This window comes from Mesoplodon densirostris, chromosome 17, assembly GCF_025265405.1.
Source record: "Mesoplodon densirostris isolate mMesDen1 chromosome 17, mMesDen1 primary haplotype, whole genome shotgun sequence".
Lineage (NCBI taxonomy): Eukaryota > Metazoa > Chordata > Mammalia > Artiodactyla > Ziphiidae > Mesoplodon > Mesoplodon densirostris.
In genome coordinates, this window is record NC_082677.1 from 16,933,625 (window position 1) to 16,950,328 (window position 16,704).

At 39.4% G+C, this 16,704-nt stretch overlaps 1 protein-coding gene across 5 annotated transcripts in view; it reads right to left on the reverse strand.

Moving 5' to 3' along the window:
* Positions 1-16,704, reverse strand: part of RNASEH2B (ribonuclease H2 subunit B) — a 105,177-nt gene that overhangs the window by 47,929 nt on the left and 40,544 nt on the right. For all 5 annotated transcript variants that reach the window (XM_060079805.1, XM_060079803.1, XM_060079801.1 and 2 more), the window contains 3 exons: positions 15,504-15,611; positions 12,930-13,006; positions 8,854-8,968 (listed from right to left, as the gene is read on the reverse strand). In XM_060079805.1, coding sequence (XP_059935788.1) covers positions 8,854-8,968; positions 12,930-13,006; positions 15,504-15,611 — 300 coding nt within the window. The remainder of the gene's footprint in view (positions 1-8,853; positions 8,969-12,929; positions 13,007-15,503; positions 15,612-16,704) is intronic.

Here is a 16,704-nt window from a genome sequence, read left to right on the forward strand (position 1 = left end):
TCTTGCCCCTACCTCCAAATTTCCTGAAAGGACATTCTACAATCTGCCATAGCGTTCCTCCCTCTCGTTCACTCTCTGAGCCCCTTGCAGGCTCCTTCTTTCCCTCTGGAAATGCTGGTTCAGAAGGAGTGGAGACCAGGCTATGAGCCGTACTGCTGGGGCTCCTACACCCCCAGCGCACGATGTCACCTCAGGAAGTCACCTATCGAATGAGGTGATGGCACAACATCTGGCACACAGCAAATACTTAGTATTAGTTATGAAAAAATTAAATTATAACTTGTGAATGATAATAACACCAGAATCTAATGTATAGTCAGGCCTGTGCTAAGTTCTTCATACACAGTTTCTCACTGAATGCTCAGAATGAATCTCAGGTAAAAACTACTATTTGCCCCCGTATTAAAAAATTAGGTTTGAGTGAAGTTAAATAAATTGTCCAAAGTCACTGAGCTGGTAAACAGGAGCACTGGATTCCTTCCCAACCTGACTTCAGAGCCGTGCATCTGGTGTTCATTTTACTGAGATCAATTAGTCCTCACCCCACTCAGTACTTCCGACCCTATTCCTTTTGGGAAAAGACTCTCCACCATGGTCCTATACAGCCTTTCTCTTGGTCGTTCTGCAGCTCTAATGGCTTTTCCTCTGACTCTTTTCTGGCTCCACTGCCTCCTCCTTGGTCGCCAACTTGTATCTCTCTCTGGGCGTGACCTCATCCTGTCTTAGCAAGACTAAACCCATCCAGGAAGTCCAGAGCCCCGAGCTGAGTCTCTGTGTATCATCTTCCTCCCAAACCACCTTCCTGGTCACCCAGGCTTGAGTCACTCCTGCCTTGCTTCCCACTGGATTCCGTGGGAGACAGGAAGGAGCCAACATTATCTTGTAGAGAACAACGAGGGAGGAAAAATCAAATCAAACAAACAAAAAAACCCCAAAACAAACTGTGTCTGAAATCAGAAGGCTTAGCTACTTGTGCTGGATCAGTTCTACTTCATTTTTTTTTTAAAAAGCAACTGTATTTAGGAATAATGTTCGTATGATTAACACACCCATTTTTGGTGTACAATTTGAGGAGTATGACCAAATGTCTACATACAGTCATGTAACCACCAGCCCAAGAAGTTCCCCTGAGCTTACAGTCAATTCTCTCATCCCTATCCAGACCTCAGGTAACCAATGATCTGCTATGATTACAGAATTGTTTTTGCTTTATTCTAGAACATCATAGGAATGGAATCATACAGTAAGTACTTTTTTGTGACCCGCTTCTTTTGCTCAACATAATTTCTGTGAGATTCTTCCATTTTGCTGCAGCTAGCAATAGCTCTTTCCTTTGTATTATGGAGTAGTATCCTGTGTATGGATATCCCATGTTTTGTATACCCACTCACCTACTGAAGGGCATTTAGGTTGTTTCCAGTTTGGGGCTATTTTGAAAAAGTTGCTCTGAACATTCTTGTACAAATCTTTGTATGGACATATGTCTTCATAAGTCTTGGGCAAATACTTAGGAGTAGAATTACTGAGTCGTAAGAAATTGTCAAGTGGTTTGACCATTTTATGCTTCCACTAGCCAGGCAGGTGAGTTCCCATTGTTCCATAACTTACTGGTAGTATCTGTTTTATTTTAGCAACTCTGGTGGATATCAGTGATATTTCCCTGTGGTTTTAATTTACATTTTTCTGGTGACTAATGATATTGAACATCTTCTCATGTGCCTTATTCATAAATCTTCTTTTGTGAAGTCTGTTCAAACCTTTTGCTGATTTTTCTACAGGGCCGGATATCATCTTATTATTGTGTTAAAAGAGTTCTTTATACATTTATATATATCTTTTATCAGATATATGTCATATAAATATTTTCTTCCAACTGTGGCTTGTCTTTTTTTCTTAATAGTATCTTTCAAAAACCAGAAGATATTAATTTTAATGATATGTAATTTATAATTTTTTTGTATGGTTAGTAGTTTTTGTGTCCTATGAAATCTTTGCCAATCCTCAAGGTCACAAAGGTTTTCTTCTATGGCTTCTTCCAGAAATTCAATAGTTTTCATTTTTGCATTTAAATTATTGATCCATTTCAAGTTAATTTTTCTGTATGACTCTGAGGTGAGAGTTAATGTTAATTATTTTTCATATGGATATCCAATGTTTCCAGGTTATTTGTTGAAAGGATTATCCTTTCTCCCATTAAATTATCTTGACACTGTTGGAAAAAAAAAACAATTGGCTACATAAATGTGGGTCCACTTCTGTTCTATTTGGTTCCATTTATCTACCTATTTAACCTTATACCAATGCCATAATTTCTTTATCATTGTAGCTTTACAGTAAGTCTTGAAATCAGGTTGTGTAAGTTCTCCAACTTTGCTCTTCTTTTTCAAAACTGTTTTGGCTACTGTAGATCCTTTGCATAGTCATATAAATTCTAGAATCAACTTCTCAATTTCTATCAAAAAAAAAAAAAGCCTGATAGACATTCCATTAACTCTATAGATTACTTTGGAGAGAATGGACATCTTAACAATATTAAGTCTTCTAATTCATGAACATGGTATATCTCTCTAGTTATTTAATTCTTTAATTTCTCTGCAATGTTTTGTAATGTTCAGTGTACTGGTATTACATATTTTAAGTTTCATTTATCCTTACAACTTCATGATTTTTTATATTATAAATGGTGTGCTTTTATTACACTGTCCAATTGTTCACTGCTAATATACAGAAATAGAATTAATTTTTATATTTTGACCTTATATCCTGAGAACTTACTAGTTCTAGTGATTTTTTTTTGTAAATTCTTTTGAGCTTTTTACATACATGACCATACTGTTTATGAAAAAAAGATAGTTTCACTATTTACTTTCTAATCTGCATAGCCTTTATTTATTTATTTATTGGCATGTGGGATCTTAGTTCCCTGACTAGGGATTGAACCCATGCCCCTGCAGTGGAAGCATGGAGTCTTAACCACTGGACTGCCAGGGAAGTCCCAATTTTTTTCTTATCTTATAGCAACTGCTAGGATTTCCGCTAGCAGGATAAGGAGTTGACATCCTTATCTTGTACCAATCTTAGGGGAAAAGTGTGTTCAATCTTTTACAATGAAGTATGATATTAGCTTATGTTTGTCATGGATGTCCTTTACCAGAAGGAGGAAGCTCCTTCCTATCTCTAATTTGCTGAGAATTTATATTATGACTGAATTTTGTCAAATGTTTTTTTCTGCATCTATTGAGATGATCATAGTTTTCCTTTTGTAATGTATAAATATGGTGAATCATACTGATTGATTTTCTAATGTTCAACCAACTCTGCATTCTTATGATAAACCTCACTTGGTTATAATGTACTATCTTTTTACATAGTTAATTTACAAATATTTTTAAAGGATTTTTCCATCTATGATCATAAGGGATACTAGATTAGTTTTCTTTTTGTAATAACTGATTTTGGTATTGGGGCCATTCCAATTTCATAAAATTAGTTGGGAAATATGCCTTCTTCATTTAATTTCTAAAAGAATTTGATTAAGTATCATTATTTCTTTGAGTATTATTTTTTTCTTAAAGTATGGTAGAATTCACCAGTGAAGTCAGCTGGGCCTGGAGTTTTTTTCCTAGGAAGTTTTTAAATTACAAATTTATTTCTAACTAAACATTCCCCTGGACAAGATGATCACTAAGAAGTATCAAGCTTGAATATCCTCAAATACTATATAAGGATGAAGTGCATAAACTACTGTTTAATTTTAAAATTTACACATTTTGATAAGCAAGTGGTTTAAAATATTCACGAAGGCCACAGATTACCCACGATTATGAAAAATACCATAAAGTGTTCTATTGTGTCCTAAATTTAATATTTAAGAGTTTGTGAGTTAGATGACATGTGCACATGCTGGAAAGGTTTCTTTCCCTAATGTGTCTGGTGCCTATAAAACTGGTCTCAAACATCTGGAAAGATTGGGTTTACAAAATAAAGATGGAATAAAAAGGAGTCCACAATTAAATAACATGTTCAACAACTGGGTAATCAGTTCACAAACTTGAATTTCCCTGATGTATTATTGAACAAACTGCCTGGAGCAGATTTTCACATCTACTTTCTGAATGTTTTCCATAACTGAGAAACTCATATGGTCTCTTTTTTTTTTCCTGCCTCCTGGGGATAGAAACTTGGCAACTCTGTTGGGGTATTTTAATCAGGTAAGTTTTCCTGGCTCTTCCTGTTAATCACAATGGACAGCGCAGCATAGCTTTTGCTTGCAATATGAAACAGTGTTATACTCAAGATGAAGTTCATAACCCTTTATTAGTCCTTTCCCCTGTCATCTCTCCACTGAATGGGAGCTTTTTTTGGCAAGAAGCATGCTGAGCCCCAGAGCTAGCAAACTGAGACACATCGTTTCCTTCACTAATAAAGCAGGCAGTGCTAACTAACTAGGGTCACCGCCATCATCATTCAGGATGCAAACAACTGTGGCTGGGTTTATTCGGCAGGGAGAAGGAAAGGTTCTCATAAACCTAGCAGGCCTAACAAGATCTTTAATGCCACAGACTTTTGAGACAGCATCTGGAGTCCAATATCAAAATAGCTGGCTGGGGACTTTGAGCATTTCAGGTTTTTACTCTCTCTGCACAGTGCCTGTGGGGAGGATGGAATTGAGAAAACATCAACTTTCCTCTTTATCTCTGCTCCCTGTCACGGGTAGTACCTGACCACTCTTTTTTTTTTTTTTTTTTTTTTTGTGGTACGCGGGCCTCTCACCGTTGTGGCCTCTCCCGTTGCGGAGCACAGGCTCCGGACGCGCAGGCTCAGCGGCCATAGCTCACGGGCCCAGCCGCTCCGCGGCATGTGGGATCTTCCCGGACCGGGGCACGAACCCGTGTCCCCTGCATCGGCAGGCAGACTCTCAACCACTGCGCCACCAGGGAAGCCCCCTGACCACTCTTTAGCAGTCTTCTTTGTTTCTTATTTAAAAACCCTAGCAATAAAGTACAGAGAATGGAACCAAATACTAACTTAAAAATAGACAAAACTCTAAATTCAAACAAGCAGCCAGGACCCAAGGCAATCACTAAAAGAGGTTGTCTGGAAAACAGAACGTTCACTGCCAGGATGAGAATTGTCTTTTCCTTAAGCTGTAGAAGTTCCCACTGTCTCCTGTCCTGTCTCTCTCTTTGTCTCACAAAGAGAAATTATTAATGGGATATACAAGACTAACAAAAAATTAAGTTTCTATTTTTATATGAGACAACACCTAAAAACTCTAACAGAGTCTCCTGGAAGTGTTACACAGTTGTAAGAAGGAAGAGAAAGAGTTGCCGCCAGACAGACATGGGTTCAAATCTTGATTTTACCACTTCACGTGCTATGATGTTAGTCAATGTGCTTAAACTCTTTGAGCTTCAATTTCCTCATTTGTAAAAATTCAGGTTCTACTAACAATGAAAGGGAATTACTGCAAGAATTCAATAACATACGTAAAACAACAAGCATAGAGATGATATATAATAATTTGTTAATGTATGGTAGACATTTTTATTATTACCTGATTATCCCCATTCTCCTACTTAAACAACTTGACTCTGTATTAATCAATGGACCATCAAACAAATGTGCATTGGTCACTTACTGTATACCTAGTACTTAAACATCAGCAAAGAATTTAAAATTTCTAGTTCACAAGCCTTAATGGTACAAACATTTATTGAGAACTTACTCTACACCCAGCACTCTCTGGGCACTGATTTACTTGTATTATTTCATTTAATTCCTGAAGCATCTCTTTGTGGTAGATAGTAGATACTATTAACTGCAATTCTTAAATAATGTTCATATGCTGTAATTTAGAGATCTCAACACTCTAAAGGTAAGAGAAGGAAAGCTTTATTTTATGATTTAGAACAACTTTGCAGAGTACTAATTATAACATATGGCAGAATATGAGGGATACTCTTAACCCTTCAAACTCTTCATCTTACAGATCAAGGATGCTGAAAAGTTTGAATGATTTGCTCAAAACTATGTAGCAAATACATTCTTAATTTTTCTTATAGGCTATCAAATCCTGTGATCAGATTACCAGATTGTTCCTAAAGAAATTCTTTCCCTGAAAGACATATGAAGCAAAAATAACAAAACATTAACACTGGTTGATTATTGCGGTTGGAGACAAATATTTGTAGCTTTTTCCTGAGTTTTTCTGTACCTTTAAATGTTTTGATTAAAAAAACTGCCTCCCTTGCCCATGTACTTTCATTTTCAAAGCAGTTATATCATCAATCTTTATACATGCCAGGTTTCTAAAAACCCTAGGCCTCAAATTTTTTTTTCTTTCTTTTTCAATGACAGTAAGGCAAAACAAAGTAATTTAGGTTAAATTTCGCAGGTAAAAGACGTATGCAATCCTCTAGAAGTCTTGGCAGTTCCTTCATAATTTAATCCTTCCCCTAATGAACTACATTCTGTAAATCTTAAAATAATGGAAGGTTCAAAAACAAAACAAAACAAAAAAAATGTTTTTCTGGCCGTGCCGCGCAGCTTCCGGGATCTTAGTTCCCCAACCAGGGATTGAACCTGCACCCTCGGCAGTGAAAGCACAGAATCCTAACCACTGGACCAGCAGGGAATTCCCCCCAAATTTTTTAAAAACAAGAAATAATAAGATCTCTAATGCCTCAACCTTCAAAAAGGCCTCTTCATCAAAACAGAAGCAATTCCACATCGCTTGCTTCACCCCTTGACGCAGAACACAAATATGTGAAATATTTTTCTTCATGTCATTTCTGTATACAAGGACAGCATACTAAGACAGACATCATTTTCCACAAAGATCCAAAGAGAAACACACAGTAGCTTGAAGTTTACAAGTGGTTATTTAGAGCTGGTCAAACAAGACAAGTATAGGGCATTCACTTTCTATTACAGCAGAACTTCCAAAAGTTAGGCGATGTTGAGAAGTGAAAGAGATTAGGACAGAGTTCAGATAACGATTCAACAGACGGTCAGGGGGTCAGTGAGCAAGGAGGAAGGAATGGAAGTGAGGGAAGCTCCTGCTTTGGAACACAGGCTGTACACTAACAAATGACAATGCTTTAATACTATTTCTGAATTTGGGCTGCTGGGTTTTGGTTTCAGGTAACTGTTCTTATACAGCTGTTGGAAGATTTTTGGATAATGAGTTAATCGTGTTGTCAGCTTCCATTAACTTGGCAAAATGAAAATGACTTGTAATTATTCCTCACTGCTTTAGCTTTCAGAAGTGGCTATGAGCTACTTCATTTGTCACCCACAAAAAGATTACTGTCTCCTGCCAAGATCAGCACCAGAGAGTGTCATTAATAGCGCTGCTTTGATAAAAACCTAGGCACCACATACCCCTCAGGCTCAAAACAGAGCTCTGTGTCTGGCCAAGTGTGAATTTAGTAGACCCTTCGAATGTGAAATGCAATGAATGAGGTTTTCCCTTTATCCACTGTAAGCTTACACTTCTTGGAGTCACCACTTTCTTGGTCCTAGAAGAACTACCATAGTTGATCAAACCATCTAGAACCCCAAATAACCATAACTTATCAGCCTGCTGTTTCGGTTCTCACACTGTGTGTCCGTATTAACTCTAAAACTACTTGGATGATTTTTGGAGACACTGATGCTAAGTGTGAATGCTATTACAAACCCGTCAAAACACATTCACACACTGCCTCACTTCCTCCTCTCAAAATTCAAATGAATGCCTACAACTCATCTCTCTGTCACCCCCAGCCTGCTCCTCCCACCCATGTCCCCTGTCTCCAGGGGGCCATCTCTACCCATCCCGTGGGCCAAGGCACAAACCCAGAAGCCATCCTTGATTCCTCCTTCTCTTGACCATCATCCAGTCAACACACGAGGCTGCTACTTCCTTCTGGTTCCACCTCCTAAGCTCAGGTGACTATCACCTCCCACCTGGACCACAGCAGCAGCCTCTGGGGACCAGACCTTAGCTTCTCCACACAATAGCACTGCCCTACTTAAAACTCTGCTGACACTCCACTACCATTAGGTCAAGTCCAGACACATATAAGGCCCTTCACCACCTGAACCCTTGCCCAGCACTCTCCCCTGTTCTTTCCTTACTAACCTAAACGCATCACTGAACTTCTTGGATCTTGCTAAGCATGACAAACTTTTCCATACATCCATGCTGCTACTCTAGACTTAGCCTTCACTTAGAGGCTATTTCCCACGGGAAAGCAACACAATACCCCCCTACCCACACTTCCCACCCTACCTAGGCCAGGTTATAAACCCGTCCTGTGCATCCCCACAAAACCCAGAGTTCACTTCCCTTATTCCCTACTGTCATTGCCCTACTTGTCATTTGTCTCCATCAGAGTAGAAGCAAAGTGAGGCAAAGGATAATATTTTATTTATAACTATCCCTGGCTCTAGTGCTCAACATATGCATCTTAGTAGGTGCTCAATAAATGTTTCTTGAATCAATAAAGGCATAGATTTTATTCAATTTTACAAATGAGAAACCCGAGGCAGAAAGCAGTTGAGGCACTTACCTAAAGTCACAGCCTAGTTGAAAGAAGAGCTGAGACTAAAGCCTGAGCCTCGTGAATCCTGGCCCTGCAGGAGACAGGCCACCATATTTCACTGGTCCAAATTTCGCAGACTGAACAAGCCAGTGCAACAGAGGATGAATATTGACAAGTGGAAGCGAATCTGAACGACAGCTTCCCCTATGACCCACACAGAATAAGCATCACATTCCATAGGCCTTCAAGCCACTGCATTCTCAGACAGATGCCTAGCTTTTCTGGCAGCCATAAGCCTGATTTCAAAGGCCGTATGCCATACCTTTCTCCTCTGTCACATGTCGAAGTAACTTCTCAAGTTCAGGAAGTTTCAGCAACAAGATGCAATTCGGAAACATGTCATCCATCACAACTTGATCCAGGGGCTGAAACTTTCCCTGAAAAAAAGACTTTAGTCAGTCAGGATGCAAGTACTCCAGTCAACAAACTCATACATTAAAAAAAAGAGAGAAAGATATATAATCTCATAGCTGGATCTCTAAACTAAATTCAAAGTCACTTGTTCCACCTAAGGATTCCCTTAACGGGACAGGCTCCAGAACTGACTCTCAGCTCCCTTTAGGAAGCTCTTGAAAGCACCTGGGTTCCATCAAGTGGCAAGAAATGTTTTAATTTAAATGTTCTCTTTTTTCTTCAGATAGTAAGAATAATTCACAGGTTTCCCAAGTTAGTGTCTTTAGATTCCTACCTTAATCTATATTCTTCCATGATCACCCAATGTGTTAAATATTTAACTACTTTAAAACAATATTTTACTAATATGTAATGGACTACCACACAGTCTTGACATAATCATTTCATAATACACGAATGTTTCATTCTGTTTTCTTTACCATATATACATAAAAAGGTTTTGCAATAAGAAATTTGTTTGAATATAAAGTTAATAACAGTTGGGAAAGCTAGACAGAAGAATTATTTTTACTGACGTTAAAATAAATCATGTTTAACAAAGAATGGGTCAACATTTCGAAAGTACATACTAATATTTTTTTAACTAAATAGGAAAAGATCACATCTAAAATGTAGGGGAGGAAATATCTGAATGCCTCACGGGCTATTTTAAGGGGCACTTTAAGTATTTGAGAAGAGAGAGCAAGATGGTTTACAGTGAAAGCCAACTACCACCATGAGCTTCATTCTGCATCTGCCTCCCTGAACCAGCCACAGCACCCCCAGAGCCTCCCACAGGGCCAGGGTGAGGATTAATTCACCAGAGTCAGGGTCTTAATGGGAAATAGGCAAACAGTTCCCCCAAATGGGGGGAGGGCCTTTAAAGGTGCATCAATACAGGTATTGATACTAAGGCTGGTTGGTGGCTTCCTCCCGCTAATGTATCCTAGAAACACCAGGAATGGGAGCCACCTGAAGTTTCCATCTTCTTCCCTAAATACTTCTAGGGCCTTCCTGGTAGGGACTAGAACCATTTCTGCTCCTTAGAGATACAAGGCTCACCAGCCTCACTGCTCGCCGTGCCCTAATTATAGCGGCTACCACAGTAGCTTCCAGATAAGGGGAAACATGATTAAACTAAGGAATAAAACTTCACTAATCCACAATAAAGAACACAGAATGTAGGAAAGGAGGAGAATAAGAGACGACAAGGTGCATCAGGAGAAAGCACAACTGAAAGTTTTAAGTCCGTTTTATTACTCTCAGTATTTATCACAAATTAAATCAATATAAATACAAAATACGAGTTTTGGAAAATGGATCTAAGTACTCAGTGAGAACCCATAAGCACTTAAACTATTTGCAGACATAAGAGTGCAAAAATAAGATTCCTCTAAGTGTTTAAATAACACCCGTCCTTAAAGTTGTCATTTCGAAGGTTTTCAAGCTGTGATTGGTGTGGATCCCTGGGAGATACAGTACCCCTGCAGGGGGTCCACAAGCTCCAAACTATTTTCAAGCTAAGGCTACGATGCTATTTGCATTTTCACTGCGTCAACATTTGCACTGATGATTTCAATGCAAAGGTGGGTAAAAGCCCTGGCTCCTCAGCACCAGTCAGGGTGGTGCCAGCAAACCGTCCAGCAGCCGCTGCATTCTTCACTGCCATGGACAAGAAGGTAAAAAAATCCCAGCTGCACTTAAGGATTTCCTTGATCAAGGAGCGAAAGCAATTCCTTTTATTTAAATCTTGACCTTCGAGTGCAAGTAGGTTAAATGCTCTGTGTGATGAAAGTCAAGTGTGGCTGAAGTACTTCAGCTACCGCCGAGGCTCAGGGATCATCTCAAGGAAAAGCACTGTGTGACTGAGTTGCGAGCAGGACTAGCTGCCTTTTTCTCAATTTTTTACCTGAAAGAACCACTATGAACTATGGCTATTCAGACTTGAGTACTGACAGAGCATAAATGAAGTGAACCTGTCACTTCAAGGGAAAGATTGACAGGACTTGTAGCCAACGATAAAATTTGAACTTTAAAGCAAAAATTAGAATTGTAGAGAATTTGTCTGCCACTATGACAAGCTTCCCAACACTCAGAATTTTCTAAAGAGATCACTGGTAATATTAAATTAACAAAGGTGTGTGTGTGTGTGTGTGTGTGTGTGTGTAATGAGTTGTGTAGACATTTGGAAGACCTGCATAATTCAGTGAGACAATATTTTCCAAATGACCAATGCATGATATTGCAAAGTAATATGCATGAAAGATCCAATAGATTTTAATGTAAGAGAGTGTTAAAAACCAGACAGCAGGCCCAAAATGGAGTCGTTTGTGCTAAGCCCAAACAGAGACTTAATTAGTTTCAGCTCACCCAGAAGTGGAATCTTAAACCAGTCAATCAGTAATCTGCTAATCAGCACTAGCTAGGTCATTTGCCTGATAGACGCCAGGCATGCCCTAAAGAAACGTGACCTTGCCATAGCCAATCCCCCTTTAGTCTAGTTGAACTTTCTTGCTCTTATTCCCTCCTGGCTGTAAAAGTTTTTCATTTTGTACAGTTCCTTGGAGCTTCTTTCTGTCTGCTAGAATAGATGCTGCCCAATTCGTGAATCATTCAAGAAAGCCAATAAGATCTTTAAAATTTACTCATTTGAATTTTGTTTTTTAACAAGAACATGGAAAGTTCATTGACAGGGTTTCAGATTCCACATTGCAACTAGCTTTTAAGAAACCACCACTTGTTGGTTTTTGGAGTAGTATCAAAGCAGAGTATCCACAACTATCTAAAAGGCTAATATACAATTCCTTCCTTTTCTGACCTCATATGTGAAAGGCTGCATATTCTTTATACACTTCCACTCAAACAGTGTATGGAAACAGACTGAATGCAGAACAAGATGTGAAAATCCAGTTGTCTTCTCTCAAGCCAGACATCAAAGAGATTTGCAAAAATGTAAAACGGTACCATACTCCTCACTGACTTTTACTGTTTGTTTCATTAGAAACATGTCATGTTAATATATAATGGGCTTATTATTTTTATTTTAAAAATAAATTAATAAAATTATTTTTAAATTTCTCAGTTTTAATTTCTAATGTAGTCAATATTGATAGATAAAACACACAGGAACAAAAAGTTCTTTGGGATCCTTAATAATTGTCAACTGTAAAGGTATCCTGGGACCTCTGGCTGGAACTATTACTATTAATAAACTCTGTCTTTATATCACAAAGGTAAGTTTTACTCCATCTGGGATTCCTCAACTACAGCTTCCCCATTAAGGAGCTTTTGCTGGACACACCCCCAGAGTACCTATTTCACAGTGTCTCACAAAGAAGAAAATGAAAGACGATAAATCTTCTTTATTCTCTTAAGCCTGAGGTCTTAACATTTGTACTATATTTCAAAACTAATGAGTATGTAATGAGAATTTCATTGTTAGGCTTTGTCAAACAAGTAAGGCAGGGCCTCCCTGGTGGCGCAGTGGTTAAGAGTCCGCCTGCCGATGCAGGGGATACGGGTTCGTGCCCTGGTCTGGGAGGATCCCATATGCCGCGGAGCGGCTGGGCCCGTGAGCCATGGCCGCTGGGCCTGCGCATCCGAAGCCTGTGCTCCGCAACGGGAGAGGCCACAACAGTGAGAGGCCCGCATACCGCAAAAAGAAAAAAAAAAAAAAAAAAACAAGTAAGGCAGATAACACAAAGGGTTAGGCAGTTCTCAGGACTCATTGGTGAGCTAGTCCAAGATCACGATGCTGGATCTCAGGTCTGCCGATCAGTGCTCTGATCTGTACCAGCACACATGATATAGGTGTTCTATACCAACCAAGTTAAATCTGAACTGTGGGGAGTCTACATTTGGACCATTATAAGGAGAGAGAGATCATGTTAAAAAAACAATCTATTCTGTTTCCCCACTGTTAATATCCCAAAGTGGGAAACTCACCTCTCTATCAGCCTTTATAAGGTAGTGGAGAAGCAGAAACAGAGGGTCCATGGGTGTGGCAAAGTGAAGAAGACCTCCTACAGATTAAAAAGAGAATTCAACAACATGGAAAGACAACTTAGTTATTTCACCTTAATCCCAATGTGGGAACCATTCATTGAAAAATATATGTGAAATTCCAAGTTCAGAAGCTCCTCCTACACAGGCCCAAGAATATGTGATTCTCTCAAAAGGCAGAACATGGTCCACGAGATTTCACTCCAAACAGCTTCAAATCCCTGGTGTGGAGAGGACAGCCAAGACACTGAACTTGATCTTTAACTTTCCATTTCTTCTTTAGAAATCATTTTTAATAGAAGCCCTCCTCTCCCCACCTCCCACCCCCTGCCAAAAAAAATAGCAGGGTTCGGGGGAATACAGACAGAATGTGAATCAGGCAAACATTAGGAAACCTGTATAAGTCTATCTACAAAGCTGCAGTAAAATATAATTTCCTGTGCTTTTGAGGACGAAGCCATGGGAAAAGCAATATTATTCCCTCTGTATGTGGCTTCTCCTATGGGCTCTGACCTCACAGCTCTGACCTGTCAATGACTCAAAGCTCAGAGGTCGTTACCCACTCCAGAACCTACCCCATCCCTCCTCCCAAAGAAAAGTGCAAGAGGGCAGGAGTCTAACAAGACTGAGCATAAGAAACTGGAATCTCTGCAGTAAGATGAGTGGTGCTCTCCAGGCTGAAAGGAAAAAAGGCAAATCAAACCAACTAGGCTGCCTGCGCCCCACTTTTCTCTACCGCACTCCCCTCCAAGCATCCCAGAGTCCTTGTCCATGGAAGTGAACCGGAAGAGGTATTTCATCAAAAAGAACAATAAACAATTCATTTATCTCCATACTTATTAATTTGGTTTCAGGAAACATGTACTGACTTTTATTCTCTAACAGAGCAACCTACCTATACAGCCAAGAAATTCTAACCGTAAATTATATACGTGAATCCATTTCATAGTATGTTGAAAAAAAAATTAAGGATGTAATTTTACATGATGACATTAATTATTTTTTTTTAAGTAGAAGAGAAGTTTATGAAAACAACCTATCAGAAGCTCTAAGCTCAGTTTATATGAGGCATCCATTATATTCAGAAATTAGAAACAGGTTTCTTGTTCTGAAAACAATACCCTGGTAGCCATTCTTAAAAACAGCTTTCTGGGTTTCCCTGGTGGCACAGTGGTTGAGAGTCCGAATGCTGATGCAGGGGACACGGGTTCGTGCCCCGGTCTGGGAAGATCCCACATGCCGCGGAGCGGCTGGGCCCGTGAGCCATGGCCGCTGAGCCTGCGCGTCCGGAGCCTGTGCTCCGCAACGGGAGAGGCCACAACAGTGAGAGGCCCGCGTACCGCAAAAAAAAAAAAAAAAAAAAAAAGCTCTTTCTTTAAAGTTACATTTAAAAAGAAGACAATGATGAAAAAAGCAGGTACCTTTGCTATGAACCAAAAGCTATAAAAAAAAAAAGGTCTATTAAAAAAAAAAAAAAGCAGGTACCAAGTCAGACAGTCCAGGAGAGCTAATCAATCACTGCTTCTGAATATTTTCCAGTTTCTCTGGATATTACTGTGTCTATCCAGCCAAACTCAAAGGCAAGTATATTACATTAGAAGTGGGAACTCTCATATATTGCCAAATGAAAAATAAGAAAAGAGAACAATAAAAAGGAATGTATACTTGGCACCTACCAGGCTAAATACACAGTCTACCATTGCATTTCGGCAACTGAAAACCACTTCAAATCTTCTCATGCACACAGGTATATGAAATTCAACACCAGCAATAAACCCTTCTTCTGGATGCCTTACAAGAAAGGCAAAGTGGCCTTTCTACCTTAGCACTAAGCGGTGACTTAGACGGTCAACAGAAAGCTCAGGGCTTAGAAAGCAATGGAAAGCACTCTCTGCAAACAATGAGAGACAGAGGGACAGAGGGAACTGAGATACCCCATGACGCGCCCTCCCACTCCCACCCAGAACTGTCAGGGCTACGTGTGGTATCCTTTTTCCTTCCGAGTCAACACTGAGCCCCAAATCAAAGGAACGCTCTTAAAAGAAATAGAAATTGGGTGTTGGGTGTGTGTGTTGGGGGCAGGTGGGGTGGCCATAGTAATTTATATGAGAAAGCATTCTCTTCTCTTCTCTTCTATTTTATTCTAGAAGCTATATCAGCATTCATTTGCAAGGAAATAAGATGTTAAAAACTTGAAGATCCTCAAAAATGGCTAAGAGAAGAGCAAAGAGTTTCCAGTGAACACAATGTGCACTCCAGAGTACAAAAGTCATCTGACTCGGGGTGTGTCAGTGTTTTAGAAGAAAAATCAGAATTGTTAGTTAAAAATTTCCTACCATCTAAGGCACACAGTTATTGATCTAAACTTGTTTAAATCTTTCCTTTCTCCTTGATTAAACCCTGCTCTGATGCCAACAAAGAAAAAACCATGGACCAGACTCCAAACTGGGCAGATAGATGTGAAGGATGGCAAAGTCAGGGTATGTGTTAATGTAAATATATACACTAGTCACTTACCTGATTGAACTGATTCATTTATAAACCAAGAATGGTTTTTTTCCTTGAAAACTTTTATTTCAAACAGCTGTGGTAGACACACATTGAACAAGTAAATGGCTCCTTCCCCTGTTAAAACAAATCTGTTTTTTATTTGTAAGTTTTCACACACACACACACACAAATCAAAAGACTATCTAATAGTTCTGAGGAATGTTCCTAATATGAACATAAACATACATAGATATAGTCTATACAAAGTGACTCCAAGGAAAGCTTGTAGCTATTACATACAGATGCTTGTTTTCCAACTGTATAATCCTCACTGAACTTAGACCAATAAACACAAAAGTACAAATCATTTATCTCAACTGCTACAGAGCCTCTCATTGACTCCTCCATCAGATCAGGAAGGAAAACCCATTTTTAAACTACCCAAAGCTAGTGGCTCAGCCAGATGAACTGAGTTGGCCTGTGGGCCCTGTCTCCAGGGCGGTGTACAGCCTCCCATACAGAGGGCGGGAGACAGGGCCCGCACACCCCTGAGGCGAGCTCCACAGGAGAAAGGCCAGGGCCCTACGACAGCAACGTGCTTTACGCCATGAGGAGTGAGGAAAGCCACACCCAATTGGATGAAAATTTCCCTTTCTTAAAACACCAAAAAAAAAGGAAGTTAGAAGGGGGTGAGAACTGTGCGCATCTGCATGAATCTGAATGAATCCCTTCAATGCACAAATTTTTTTTCTAAGCATAGCAAAATCCAGGGCCCTGAGTTTGAGTCTATCTCAACTACATGCTGGGCGTGAGCCTTTGGGGAAGCTATATAATCCTTTCTGTACTTCTCTTTCCATATCTGTAAAATGCGAGCAATACTGAACCTACCTCAGTATTTTTTTATAAGGATTGAAAAGATAGAATACGTACACGTAAAGTTCCTAACACAGCACGTTAGTAAGTGCTCAGCAAAAGTTAGCCTTTATTTCTCCATAGTCAGTATAGCAAAATGTTGTCCACAGACATTTAGATGAAATGAATTTTACAAGAAGCCTGACCTTTTTTGTACCTTCCTTTTGTTAAATGCTTTACTGCTAACTAAAAAACTTCTCTTGAAAAAACATTGCTCACCTCATCTTAGTCTTACATATACCTAGGAGTTCCAAATAATATAACTGACCAATTACATTCAATTTCATTTTGAGGAAAAGAAAACTGGAGAAAGCCA